Source organism: Onychomys torridus, chromosome 7 (genome assembly GCF_903995425.1).
Source record: "Onychomys torridus chromosome 7, mOncTor1.1, whole genome shotgun sequence".
Taxonomy (NCBI): domain Eukaryota; kingdom Metazoa; phylum Chordata; class Mammalia; order Rodentia; family Cricetidae; genus Onychomys; species Onychomys torridus.
In genome coordinates, this window is record NC_050449.1 from 103,436,591 (window position 1) to 103,449,558 (window position 12,968).

The following is a 12,968-nucleotide window of genomic DNA, read 5'->3' on the forward strand; positions in this document are numbered from 1 at the left end:
GAGTGACCTTCTCTAGAGGTACTAGCTGCTTTCCCATTTTCACAGGACTGTGAAAGGAAACTGACATTCTCAGGGTCAGAGAAAGAGGGGAATTTGACCTTCCCAGTAATCCTGGCCTCTGTTTTGGGTCAACTTCCATCCTGCTGACTTTGAACTGATTGACAGTGATGTTATAATAAATAGAATCATAGGCCTTAAAAAAACTATGCAGGGTTTGTGATACCAAAGAAAAGTATTTCTTTTAAGATTTTCTCAATTCCATTTTATGTGCATTGGTGTTTAGCTTGCGTGTATGTGTGTGAGCCAGTGGCCAGATATCATCAGATCCCCTGGAACTGGAGTTACAGGTTTGTAAGTCACTGCGGGAGTGCTGGGATTGGAACGCAGGTCCTCAGGTAGAGCAGCAGCACCTGCCCTTAACCACTGAGTCATCTCTCCAGTCCCAATCCAATCTTAAGAGGCACGTTCATTTGCCCTTCTTCAGGAGCTCCCCCTACAGGTCATCAAGGTGTTGCAGGGAATGGCAGAATCCATTTCTTGGCTCAGATGACCTTGGGTCAGAGAATGGGGCCCTGAAGCTCCCTGGCCACTTAAGTCACTCGTGGTCAGTGGCTCCCAGATTTGCTGTCTCGTGATTTTGAAGGACAAGAGGACAGCAGAAGGGCCTTCACAGTTCTACCGCGGTGGAGAAACAGCTTCTAGAGCTTGAAGGGGGAGACACAGACATGTGGTGCCAACCTGGCCCTGGCTGGGTCCTTTTTATACCTGCACTTAAGCCTGATGCTTGAGCCTGCAAAGCTAAATTTATGGGGATAGACACTCTTAAACAGAAGCTGTACCCTCAAAGCCCTGTCCAGTCCTCACAAGCAGGAAGGGTAGGGGCTCCTGAGCTTATGTAAACTCACAGCATTTGAGTTAAACTCACCTTTTGTTTTATTTTTTTTATATCTTTGGGGCCCAGTCCTTGGGTCCACTTCCTGTGCAGGTTCCTGGGGCCCTCTGCTGGTTTGCTTTTGTTTCCGTCTGAGATGGGGCTTCTGACTGTACTGAACACACCGAGAAATCGGCTCTAGCGGCAGCCTCACGCTCCCACCTGGCTACTTACAAAGGCAGGCTGCAGGGCCTGGAGAGACGGATGTCCGGAGCTCTTCCTGCTCTTCCAGAGCATGGAGTGGTTCATAACTACCTGTGACTCCAGACCAGGGGCTCTGACGCCCTCTTCTGGACTCGAAGGGCCCTGCACTCACATGGGTACCCCTCCCCACATACAAATGATTGAAAACGAAGTAAATCTTGGGGCCGGAGAGATGGTGCAGCGGTTAGCAGCGGTTGATGCTTTGCATAGGACACGGGTTCAGTTCCCAGCACCCACCTGGCAGCTCACAACCACCTGCAACCGTGTTGTACTCTTCTGGCCTCCTTGGGCATTGCACACATTGCACAGATACACACATATAAAATAAAGATAAAGAAATCTTTAAGAAAAATGAATATATCTTAAAAAACCAAACCAGCTGGGCAGTGATGACGCATGCCTTTAATCCCAGTACTCAGGAGGCAGAGGCAGGTGGGTATCCAAGTTCCAGGCCAGGCTGGTCTCCAAGGTGAGTTCCAAGACAGCCAAGACAGCCAGGGATACACAGAGAAACCCTGTCACGAGAAACCAAAACAATGAAAATAGAAGGAAACCACGTTACTCCTATCCTGTCAGCCTTAGCCTTCTTTGTTGAGGGAGCCACGGCTTTAGTTTGGCTGGACGCCCCCTCTGACTGTGACCTCTTTACAATTTCCCCCAGGTCTCACTCTCTTCTGTGTAGCTCAAATCGTTAGAAGGCCTTATTAATAAAAACAAACCTGGAGCCAGGTACTGGGGTCAACGCTGGAAGATCAGAGAAGCAGAACAAGCCACAGCTTCCTCACCTCAAAATTCCTCAGCTGATCCTGTTTCCTCAGACTGGAAGCCTCTGAGTCCTCATCCAAATGATCTCAGCTGAACTGCTTCTCGAAAGCCTGAAAGCTTAACCAGCTCTAGTTCCTGGTCCTCACGCCTTATATACCTTTCTGCTTTCTGCCATCACTTCCTGGGATTAAAGGCTTGAGTCACCATGCCTGGCTGTTTGCAGTGTGGCTTTGAACTCAGAGATCCAGAGTCTCTGCCTCTGGAATGCTAGGTTTAAAGGCATGTACAATCACTGCCTAACCGCTATGTTTAATATTATGGCTGTTCTGTTCTCTGACCCCCAGATAAGTTTATTGGGGTGCACAGTATATCAACCACACTTCTGGGTTATTTTGAATTCCAGGGAAGACAGGACTGATTTATGACAAAGGAGGACACTAACCCCACACCTCCAACATACCCCTGCCAACAGCTACGCCTCCAGGATGAGATCTCCTTGATAGAACTGACCCTGAAGCAGGAGTGAGCATCCATCATCTCACGGGAACCGGAGTGCTCCACCCAAGAGTTGATGAGCAGAGGTGACAGATTGGATGACAGGCCTGACCAGATTGCCTCTGTTGCCATCTAGGCAAAGCCTCTTCCTGTTTCCTTTTTCTATAAAAACCAGAAGTTCCTGCTAGCCCCTTGAAGATCAGCTTGGGGAGGGGGCTGTCATTGAATCCCTTCATCTGTCTTTCCCAACGTGACCATGAGTAACAGTTAAAGGGACATAGAGGTCAGAAGCCCATCACTTCCCAGCCCTGGTTTAGGTCTCTTGCTTGCTAAGTCAAGCATTTCGACACAGCTCAACAAACGGCTTGCAAAGGACTCTCACAAACAAGATTATGAAGCAGGTTGACAGGGCCGGGGTTGAAGCTGTGTGCCACCACCAGCAGCACAGAAGTTTGTTTTTAATTCTTTTACACTTATGTGTCTATTTTGTATGTGTGTGTATGTAATTTCATGGATGCCAGAGGTCAATGTCAAGCGTCTCTCTTAATTGCTCTGTACCCTTCTAAAGTTATTTTGTTTGTATGTGTTTGTCTGTATGGCATGTGTGCATTGCACGGCTCCGACATGATCAGAACTTACTGACACGCTAAGTGAACTAAGCCAGACGTGAACAGACAAACACTGCAAGACTCCACTTCTTTACGGCATCTGGGATCAAATTCAGACAGTTAAGGTATCAGAGGCTGAGGGAAACCAGGGTGAAGGGGAACAGTGTTTAATGGAGCAGACTATTTGGAATGATGATAAAATCCCAGCATGGTTAGGAAATGGGTATAAACCAATGTAAGTGTACTTAATGATGCTGGAAACTGAGGCAGAATTCTAAGCGAAAGATCAGCCTCCCCCTCTCCCAAAAAGAAAAGGTTGATATAACGGAAACAAAACAAATGCAAATGATGCAGCAGAAGACAGGGTGACCGACAATGGCATCCTCACTACCGCATAGCCATGAATCATTCCCAGGCAGAGAGCCGAATAGAAAATATCTACCTTTGTGCACAGATTCACTGTGTGCCTGCACCTGTGGAAGGCAGAACAGGGCACCAGAGCCCCTGGAATGGGAGTTATGGAAGCCATGTAAGCTGTCATGTGGATGCTGGAACCTGAAACCTAGGTCCTCTGCAAGAGCAATAAGTACTGTTGGACCATCTCTCCAGCCCCAAGATTTATAATTTTATGTGTATATGTGCCTGGGGGCATGAGACCAGAGGTCAGAAGAGGATTTTGAACCCCTTGGAACTGGAATTGAAGGTGGTTGTGAGCTGCCATATAGGTGTACTGGGAGCCAAATCTGGGGTCTACTGTACACAGTGAAGACTTAATCACTGAGGCGTCTTAAGCCTGCATCCCCATCATTCTTTTTTTCCTTTTTGAGACAGTCCCACTTTGTATCCCGAGCTGGCGCCTGTTTTAGCATCCTTAGTGCTGAGATTACAAATGTGTGCTCCAGTGCCTGGTTTTTGATTCTTGGGGATGAGGTGGAGGCAGTGCTCTAGGGATGCAACTCAGCTGGCAGAACACTTGGAGGGCACATGTGAAGCTCTGGGTTTGACCTTCAGCACCGCATAAAACTGGGGCTGAGGGAACGTGCCTAAAATCCTCCATTCATGAATGAAGATCCGAAATTCAAGGTCATTCTTGGCTGCTTGATGAGTTCAAGGCCAGCTTGGGCTACATACAAAGTGTGACCATGTTTCAAAAACTAAGAAAAAGCAAAACCAACACAAAACCTGAGCATCCACTAGACGCTTGGTGCTTATCTGGCCTGTGTGTTCCTTATGAAAACAAACGAAACATGTTCCCATTATGGAGAATTTGAAAAATTTTAAGTACAGAGGGGGGAAAAAGCAACCCACCACTACAAAATATTGTTCATCTTACCACTCAGAATAACCACTCCTCACATCTTGATCAACAGAGTTCCCATTTTTATCTTGCATACTCTTAAACAATATATTATAAAAACAAACCTTACAGTATGTCGTTTTATAATTTGGCTCACTACTAATATTATAAACATTTTCTTTCCTCTACAACAGTTGATACAACTGCATAGCTTGGAGAAACGATGTAGTAGTGACCTGGAACTCACTACGTAGCCCAGGCTGGCCATGGATTCTTGGGAGTCCTCCTGAGCTGCACTTACTAATTAATGTGTGCGACACCATACTTGGCTGAATGACTCAACCTTTTAACTCGCTTCTCTGTCCCCACCTAAGCACCAAACAATCCATCTGTTTTCCCCAATCTATCTCTTCCAGTTGCTTCCTTCTTATCTTGTTGGTCCCTCCACACAGACCCCAGTTACTTCTACCACTTCCCTGTAAGATAATTTTCCTTCTTCCAGCACTTCTGAGTGCTGGGGTTAAAGCCATGTGCCACAGTGCCTGGCCTATTATTTTTCTTTTTTGGTTTTTCAACACAAGGTTCCTCTGTGTAGCCCTGGCTATCCTGGTCTGGCTCTCTAGACCAGGCTGGACTTGAACCCCACTTGAGATTGCCTGCCTCTGCCTCCTGAGTGCTGGATTTAAAGATTTATTACATATACAGTGCTCTGCCTGCATCTATTCTTGCAGGCCAGAAGAGGGTACCAGATCTCAATACAGATAGATGGCTGAAAGCCACCATGTGGATATTGGGACTTGAACTCAACACCTCTGGAAGAACAGCCTGTGCAGCTAACCTGTGAGCCATCTCTCCAGCCCCTACTTCTCTTTTCTTAAAAGACAATTTTTTTGACAAATTTTCACCCATTCTGAATTTACTCTCAGTTGCATATTAGGATTTAATAATCTTAAGAACTGCTTAAAAGTATTAGCAAGAAACGTTAAGAATGACTTTTATCAAGAACCGCAAGATGTGGGCTAGAGATGGCTTAGTGGTTAAGAACATTGAGTGCTTTTCCAGAGAACCCAGGTTCAATTCCCAGCACCTATGACAGCTCACAACCGCCTGTAAGTCCAGTTCTAGGGGACAGACACCCTCACTTGGATATGCATGCAGGCAAAACACTAGTGCACATAAAATAAAAATAAAATAAATTTAAAAAACACACAGGATGTGGCCATGTGGTACAGTTTTTAAGTAGAGTGGCTTTTAGGCTGGGGATGTAGCTCAGTGTTAGAACGTTTGGCACACACAGGCTATGGCTTTGACTGTCAGCACAGCCAGAAAGGAACAGAGCTATATAGAGGTGAGGCCTAGTTAGTGTTTTGAGGGGAGTGTCAGGGATCACTTTGAGCATTACTTCCCAATGGTTGACAAATGATCATCTTCGTTAGGATGTCGGCATGGAGTTCATATGACAGACAGCTACACTTTCATTTCTACAAAAAGGCAAATGCCAGCCAGCATGAAAGTAGTCAGCACAGATGGTGCTCGTCCTGGAGTCCTGGATGCTGGGAGATCCTGGTCCATCACATGACCACCTGAAAGGCAGAGATTCTTGGTCATTAAGGGAAGTCCCCCCAGCTTCCCTCCTGCCTCCACTGCCTGAGCACACGTCTCTCTAGATCCAGAACTCGAGGGACCTGACTGGATGAGGACAGTGTGCCCACAAGATCAGCAGTACAAACTACGTGACTCCCTTATTCCCCTGAAGAGTTTTCATCAAAACTTGCTGCAGATCTGTTGTTAATGGACTCTTCCCTGGGTACTTTCTATTCCAATGCTAGTGCAGACCCTGATTAGGCTCTGGTAAGGGACAACACATCTTGGACCCCAAATTCCAGGGAGAAAATATGGTCCCTGTTCATTTGATCATTCTATCCTTTGCTAATCATATCTATGCACAACACCCAAAATGCAATGGCAAAGACACAGACCCTACACTGGGGGATACAGGGCCCCATCCTGTATCAGATGAAGGTTACTTTCACTTACTTTATGAACTTGCACACATTCGATTCTAAGAGTTCAAATGTGAGCTGCTCAGAAAAACCCAGCCACGTGGGGTGGGGCCGACTCTGGCTCGGCTGCTCTTATCTATGTCTCTCTTACCATTGTCTCCTTCAGATCTGTAAGACAAAGGGTGCCGTGACCAACCACCAGAGACCCTTAGGCTGCAGGAGGAACCGGTCCTGGTGGCTTGAGATTTTAAACTCCAGCACGGGGGCTGGGGGCCAGAAGCAGGCAGATCTCTGTGAGTTCCAGGCCAGCCAGGGTTACACGGTGACATCTTCTCTCCAAAAAAAGTTTCCAGAGGACACCAGTGGGTTCACAGTGCTGGCAGACCCAAGGCTGGGGGTATATTCCTGTGATCTCAGACTATGGAGCCTGAGGCACGAGGGCTGATGGAAGTTTGAGGTCAACTTAGGTATAGCAGGAGTTCCAGGCCAGCCTGGGCTTCAGAATAAGACAACAAAACAACAAAACACTCAAACCCACCAGCGTACAGGGAGGATTAGTTGTAGCAGTGGGTTCTGAGTGGCTGGCCTGGAGTCTGTTGAGACACCAGAGGGCAGTTCTCGATGCCTAAGTGGCAAGCTCTTTTTGTGTTCACTGTGTTCAGCAGAAGCCTGCCTATTACCAGTGCAGACTTGAGGGAACTCCAAAGGTAGTGTGACGGTATGGGTTGAGGAATGTCCCTCAAGGCCCCCAACCTGAGAGCTCTCAAGATCCATTGTATCAGGGACTGCACACGCACAGCTCCGTATCTGAGGAAGCATTCTCCGTCAAAGCCCATGCTTCAGGAACGTCCATCAGTGGCCTTGCATCTGATGGAGCTTCCCACAGACCTCACCTCTAAGAGGACACTACCTAAGGACCTCCTCATGTACCTATGACACCACACTAAAGAAACATTTCCCAGGGAGATCACATCTAAGGGAGCACTCCCTAAGGACCAAGTGTTTGAGGGAGCACCCACCAAGGATTCCTAGGCTCCATGCCCTCTGGAGCCCTTATGCTATTTTATAAGCAGAGGCCTGGCAAGCAGGCCCTATCAGACCCGGAAGAAGGTTCTGGTAGAACAGGAGGCAGAAGGGTGTCTGAAGGACCCAACAGGGACAGTTGCTCACCACAGCCGGGTAAAAAGGTCTGAGGAAGACAGTGGAGCTGGCCTTGCCAACACCTGCACAGGGAACATTTCTTGGGCAGCCAGGTGCCATGGAGGACAGATCCACAGTGCCTGAGAAAGAGAGAATCCAGCGCTGGATTCCTCACTCTCCCTTCTTGCCCCACCTCCCACTCCCGTCCCTTCCAACAGCTTACTCTTTTCGTACATCACGTTCACAGTTGCGTCCGTAGAAGGAAGGTGGACAGGCACAGAAGGACCCCAGGATACAGGTCCCTCCATTCAGGCAGCAAGTTTTATTAAGCAACTTACCTGAAATGTAAAAGAAGTCATGGGGTGGGTGGAGGACTGATAAGCCACAAACAAAGGTCCATCCAGCACTCTGAAGAGCATAAGACTCTACCTCCTTTTTTTTTTTAATTTATTATGTATATTATGTATATTATGTATTATTAGTGTTCTGTCTGCATGTTTGCCTGCAGGCCAGAAGAGGGCGCCAGATCTCACTACAGATGGTTGTGAGCCACCATGTGGTTGCTGGGAATTGAACTCAGGACCTTTGGAAGAGCAAGCAGTGCCCTTAACCTCTGAGCCATCTCTCCAGTCCCCAAGACTCTACCTCTTAGGGAAATCATTTTCATGTTCAGACCAGGGATGGTTACCAGCCCCCAGCACGAAGTAGCATCAGGGAAAAAACTGAATTTCAGGGATGTGACACAGCGCGCCCATCTCACTCACCTCTATACCCCAGCTAATACACGGCAACCCAGCCGCTAACTCACGCACCACTCTCTTAGGCTAGGTGCTAAAAGGTTACGTTTGAGATGTATCGGTTAAAGCAAGGAAGTCTTACTGTTCTCTATCCCCATGGAAGGCACAAACTGGAAAGAGCGAGACCGTAGCACAGGTTCCTGGTTCCGAAGGCTGTTATCGCTGATGGCCAGGCCTCTCGGAGATGGAACAGTCGCATCACGGTGGCCCAACCCTGTATTTCAGGCCACATGATTTTTTTTTTTTTTTTTTGGAGACAGCGTTTCTTTGTGTAGCTCTGGCTGTCCTGGAATTCGCTCTGTAGACCAGGCTGGCCTCGAACTCACAGATCCAACTGCCTCGGCCTCCCAAGTGCTGGGATTAAAGACATGCCCCACATAAAATATTGTTGGTGCTCGTCAGAAGCACACCACCAACCAGTACAATGGCACGTGCCTGTGACCCCAGCACTCAGGAGGTGGAGGAAAGCTTCTGAGTTAGAGGCCAGCCGGAGAGGCCCTGTCCCAAACACCAAAGGCTGAGCGTGCAGCTCAACGCAGTGTACTTAGGATGCATAAGGTTTACTCTCAGCACAGAGGAGGTAGGGATGGAGTGGAGGGTAATCTGGAAGTCCAGCAGGTGCAAAGCCCAGGACTAAATGCCCAGCACCATGTGAACAACAACAAAGTTGGTGCTCAAAAGGAAAAAATAATTCGGCCAGATTCAGTAATGAACTTGGGAGGCAGAGGCAGGAGAATCAGGAGTTCACAGTTAGCCTTGGCAGTATTGTGAATTCCTAGGCTACAAGACCTTTACCCACAACAAACGTGTGCATGTGTGTACAAAACTCACTGGGTGTAGCGGTGCCACTGGGGTGGGCGGAGGAGGCAGGAATCTCAGGATAACCTGGGCTCTGTGACTCCCCATCTCAAAAACCTGAATCCGAGGTGTGCAGTGGTGATGCACGCCTTTAGTCCCAGCTCTCAGGAGGCAGAGGCAGGCGGATCTCTGTGAGTTCAAGGCCAGCTTGGTCTCCATGGAGAGTTCCAGGACAGCCAGGGCTACACAGAGAAACTGTTTGAAGCTCCCCACCCCACAAAAAACCAAACCAAAACCAACCCTAAGCCAAACACAAAAGAAAACTCTCACCAGCAATGACTCCAAATTCAAATGCACTGGAAACGGCCACAATTAACACCAGACTAGAGAAAGGAAATTGGACACAGTCAGGGAGACAAAGCCTGAGAAACCCAGACCTTCTCACCACAAGGCCACAGGCCACTGAGAAGCTGAAGCGCACCACCTTCCTTCTTTAGTGCTGTCTCAAGGAACAAAACTGGAACAGAAATTCCCTTTTCAAAAACATCCTATTTTGCATAAACTGCACATTTTTCCATGGTACAGTTTACATGTATGAATTTTTAAATGGCTGTACGGGCCAGGGTGGAGAACTTGCCTAGCGTGTGCAGATCCTGGTCTGTTCCCCAGCACCGTTAGATAAAAACCTGTCCTGTCATTTAAAACGGTTCCAAGTTTAATTTGTTATTCTTAATGGTTTTTAAAGTATTGAATGTCTCTACCATCAGCTTTCGGAGGCAATCGTAATTCGGCTGCGATACTAACATTATTTATGAGTGGGCTGGAAATGGCAGCCACAAAACTTCACAGTGGAACGCATCGGACCACATGGGTCTCACCCCAGTAAGTCATATTCTGACCTCCACTCACACGGGTACCACCGCACCCTACACACACACACACACACACACACACACAATGAACGTTAAAAAAATTGAATATTTTTAAAAGTCAACGGCAAAGTAGTATGTAAGCACAAAGCTCCAGGGTCTTCAGGGAAAGCACCATTACTGGCAGCTTTTTAAGGTTCAAGCACGATAAACTCAGAGAAGGATCTATAGAACATGCTTTTCTGAAGCTGCAATCTCCTCCAGCAACCAAAATTTCAAGGTTAAGCTCCTACCTGGACGAGAAGTGCGCCATCTTCCACTGGTCGGAAAAATGTTGGGAGAAAAACCCAAGGAAAACAGTACTAGCAAATGGCTTTAATTCATAAAGTAATTCCCCAACCACCCAAAGGTTAATTTCCCGAAGTGAAAAATAGTTAATTAGAAAGACACATATCCCAGATGAGAAATGCGCCTGTCCCAGAGAATCCTAGGGCAGTCAAAAGCCAAGGTCTCCAAGCAGACTGGGGGGATGGGGCCTCTCCCTCCTACAGAACGCTTTGACCTTGAGAAAGGACTTCCGAGAGATCTTCCTTCCTTCCTTAGAAACCCTTGGGGTGGCGGGAGGACCCTCAGGTGGGCGGGGAGACCCGAGCCCCACGCCCATTACTAGGCCAGGACACTGCAAGGCCGGGCGGTGGGCTTGGCTAACCAGCGGTGTCTAGTTAGATACAGGTTTTCTTTTCTCTTGAAAAAGGGGGTGGAAGAGAGTCAAGTTATTCTACCAGGGCCGTTCAAACACGAAAGTCATTATTTAGGAACCGCTAAGCATCATGTATAAATATGTAAACATTTGATACTTCATTATCAAATTTTAACTCTAAATTTGCTAAAAAAAAAAAAAAAAGCCGTGTGGAGCTGGTTGCTGGGGAAGCTTGGGTGACTAGGGAAGATGCGCTGGCGAGCCGAGAGGACTTGTTTGGGTGAGGAGCAAGGTCAAGGTCAAGGTCCGGGAAGGATTCGAGTCGGGGAGCAAGAGCAAATCTTCGCCGCAGCGTCTGAATTGCAAATGTGCGTCTCTAAGCCTGCGCGGTGGGCGCGGTGCCTGCAGGGACCTGAAGCTATGTGTCTCTGTGTCTGTCTCTATGGGGTGGGGAGGGCCTCACCTTGTCTCTGGAGTAGTATCCCTCTATAGCTAGATAGCTAGATGCTGGGCAGGTCTGTTCTACAACTCCTAGAGAAACGTACAACCCCGCGCGATGCCCCCTTCGCTGAAAGCACTGTAGAGTTCTCATTTCGGAACTTAGGACGATGGCCGGCATCCCCCTGTTTCAGAGAAAGGCACTGAGGCTGCGGTTCTAGTGAGAGGTTTCAGAGCCAGTCTTCCTGTCGCATCGGAAACTGTCTCCAGCGGACACCTGAAGCAGAGGAGGCACATGTGTGTGACCAGGGTGGAATGCCACCGAGGCAAGGCTTCCAGGACCCAAAGTCAGATTCTTACTATTAGCCGTGGGATACCAGGTCCACCCATTCTACTTTAATATTTTAGATTTATTCTCATACTCGACATGAGCAGTCAGGTATTAGAAACAAGCTGTCTGTTCCAAAAGCAGGACTTGGTGGCACAGGCCTGTAGGAGGTGGTGGCAGGAGGAATGGAAGCCAGCCTGGTCTTCAGAGTGAGTTTAAGGCTGGCCTGTGCTACAGGGCAGGACCCTACTTTATATTTTTTCTAACCCTTCTTTTGAGAAAGTCTCACTCAAGCTCGGGCTGACCTGGAATTCAGTTATCTCCTTTGTTTCTCCAAATTCTGGGATCACAGGCAGGTATTAACAAGCACAGCTAAGACACAGCCTCTAAATACAAAACACGGGCTGGAGAGATGGCTCGGCGCTTAGGAGCACTGGTTGCTCTTCCAGAGGACCCGGGGTTCAAGTCCCAGCACCCATATGGCAGCTTACAACTGTCAGCAATGCCAGTTCCCAAAGATCTGATACCCTCACACAGACATACCATCAATGCAGGCAAACCATCAATGCATATAAAAATAAATTAAAAAAAAATACAGAGAGACAAAACACAAAAGTGACAACCCTCCCCCACTCCTGCCACAGGACGCTACTTCGTTCATAGTTTCAGCAGACCGAGACTGTGACCATGACCGTGGACGGGCCTGGGAATTCTGTCCACACCCACTCTCTCTACCCCCATCCCCAGTCACACTAAGCCTCCAGCCTCTACGCCAGTTCCTGAAACTCTGTCGGGATGTTATTTCCCTGCAGACTCCTGCTCCTTCATTAACAAGCTAATGGCTGTTTTCACTGGGAATTTGACAAACAGAACTTACTCTGCATACACCACTAGTTCCCTGTCGGGGTTTGAAAGGACAGATTCCTGCATACAGACTGGCAGACTGAAAGTGTGAGGAGGAATGGCCGAGGGATTAGGAGGAGACCCCATTTGTTTCTGTGTGGTTTATGTTACTTCTCTACCTGTGTAGACATAGCAGGAATTATTGTATCTCTGATCCCAGCAGGACACATTTCTACAGTGTCTTTCCTTGCAAGTATAACTTGGGGACACTTGAGGGCGTGTCCTGGTAAAGACTGAGTACTGAAAAGGTTTGCTTAACTCATGCATGCTTCCAAAATGTTTTCCCAGAATCCCACCCTGCCCCTTCTTTCTCCTTTTACTGCAAAACTATGTAAAGAACTCCTCTCCCTGGACAATAGTTTTTTGGGCTGGGCAGTGGTGGTGCACGCCCTTACTCGAGCACTTGGGAGGGAGATGCAGGCTTACCTCAGTGAGTTTGAGACCAGACTGATCTACTGAGCAAGTTCCAGGGCAGCCAGGACTGTTACACAGAGAAACCTTGTCTGGGGAGGGGGGGGGGGGGATAGTATTTTGTTGTTTGGATTTGCATATTTCACTGTGTTACTGGGTGTTTATATTTTGTTTCCTATGACCTGGCTAGTTCTTACAGTGCCCTTGAACTGGCTTCTTTGGGCTTAGTCTGGAAGTCATTTGCTCTGGGAGGTCCTTCCGGGCACTATTTGTCCCCATCC

At 47.9% G+C, this 12,968-nt stretch overlaps 1 protein-coding gene across 1 annotated transcript; it reads right to left on the reverse strand.

Annotated features, from left to right (window-relative positions):
- Positions 1 to 5,477: 5,477 nt before the first annotated feature.
- Tdgf1 (teratocarcinoma-derived growth factor 1) lies at positions 5,478 to 10,220 on the reverse strand. The gene is made up of 6 exons (XM_036193718.1): positions 10,201 to 10,220; positions 9,363 to 9,421; positions 8,323 to 8,415; positions 7,667 to 7,781; positions 7,474 to 7,583; positions 5,478 to 5,883 (listed from the first exon to the last, which is right to left on the reverse strand). The coding sequence occupies exons 1-6, from the start codon at positions 10,218 to 10,220 to the stop codon at positions 5,768 to 5,770; spliced, it is 513 nt and encodes a 170-aa protein (XP_036049611.1). The 3' UTR covers positions 5,478 to 5,767.
- Between the last annotated feature and the right edge of the window lie 2,748 nt (positions 10,221 to 12,968).

Bases quoted from the DNA above. Each gene is read 5' to 3' on its own strand.
- Tdgf1 (XM_036193718.1), bottom strand. From the start codon at position 10,220: ATGGCGCACTTCTCGTCCAG. The intron at 9,422-10,200 runs GTAGGAGCTTAA...TCCTTTCTCTAG, and splicing joins ATGGCGCACTTCTCGTCCAG to TCTGGTGTTAATTGTGGCCG. The intron at 8,416-9,362 runs GTTTTCTTTTGT...CATCTCCGAGAG, and splicing joins TGGAGTCATTGCTGGTGAGA to GCCTGGCCATCAGCGATAAC.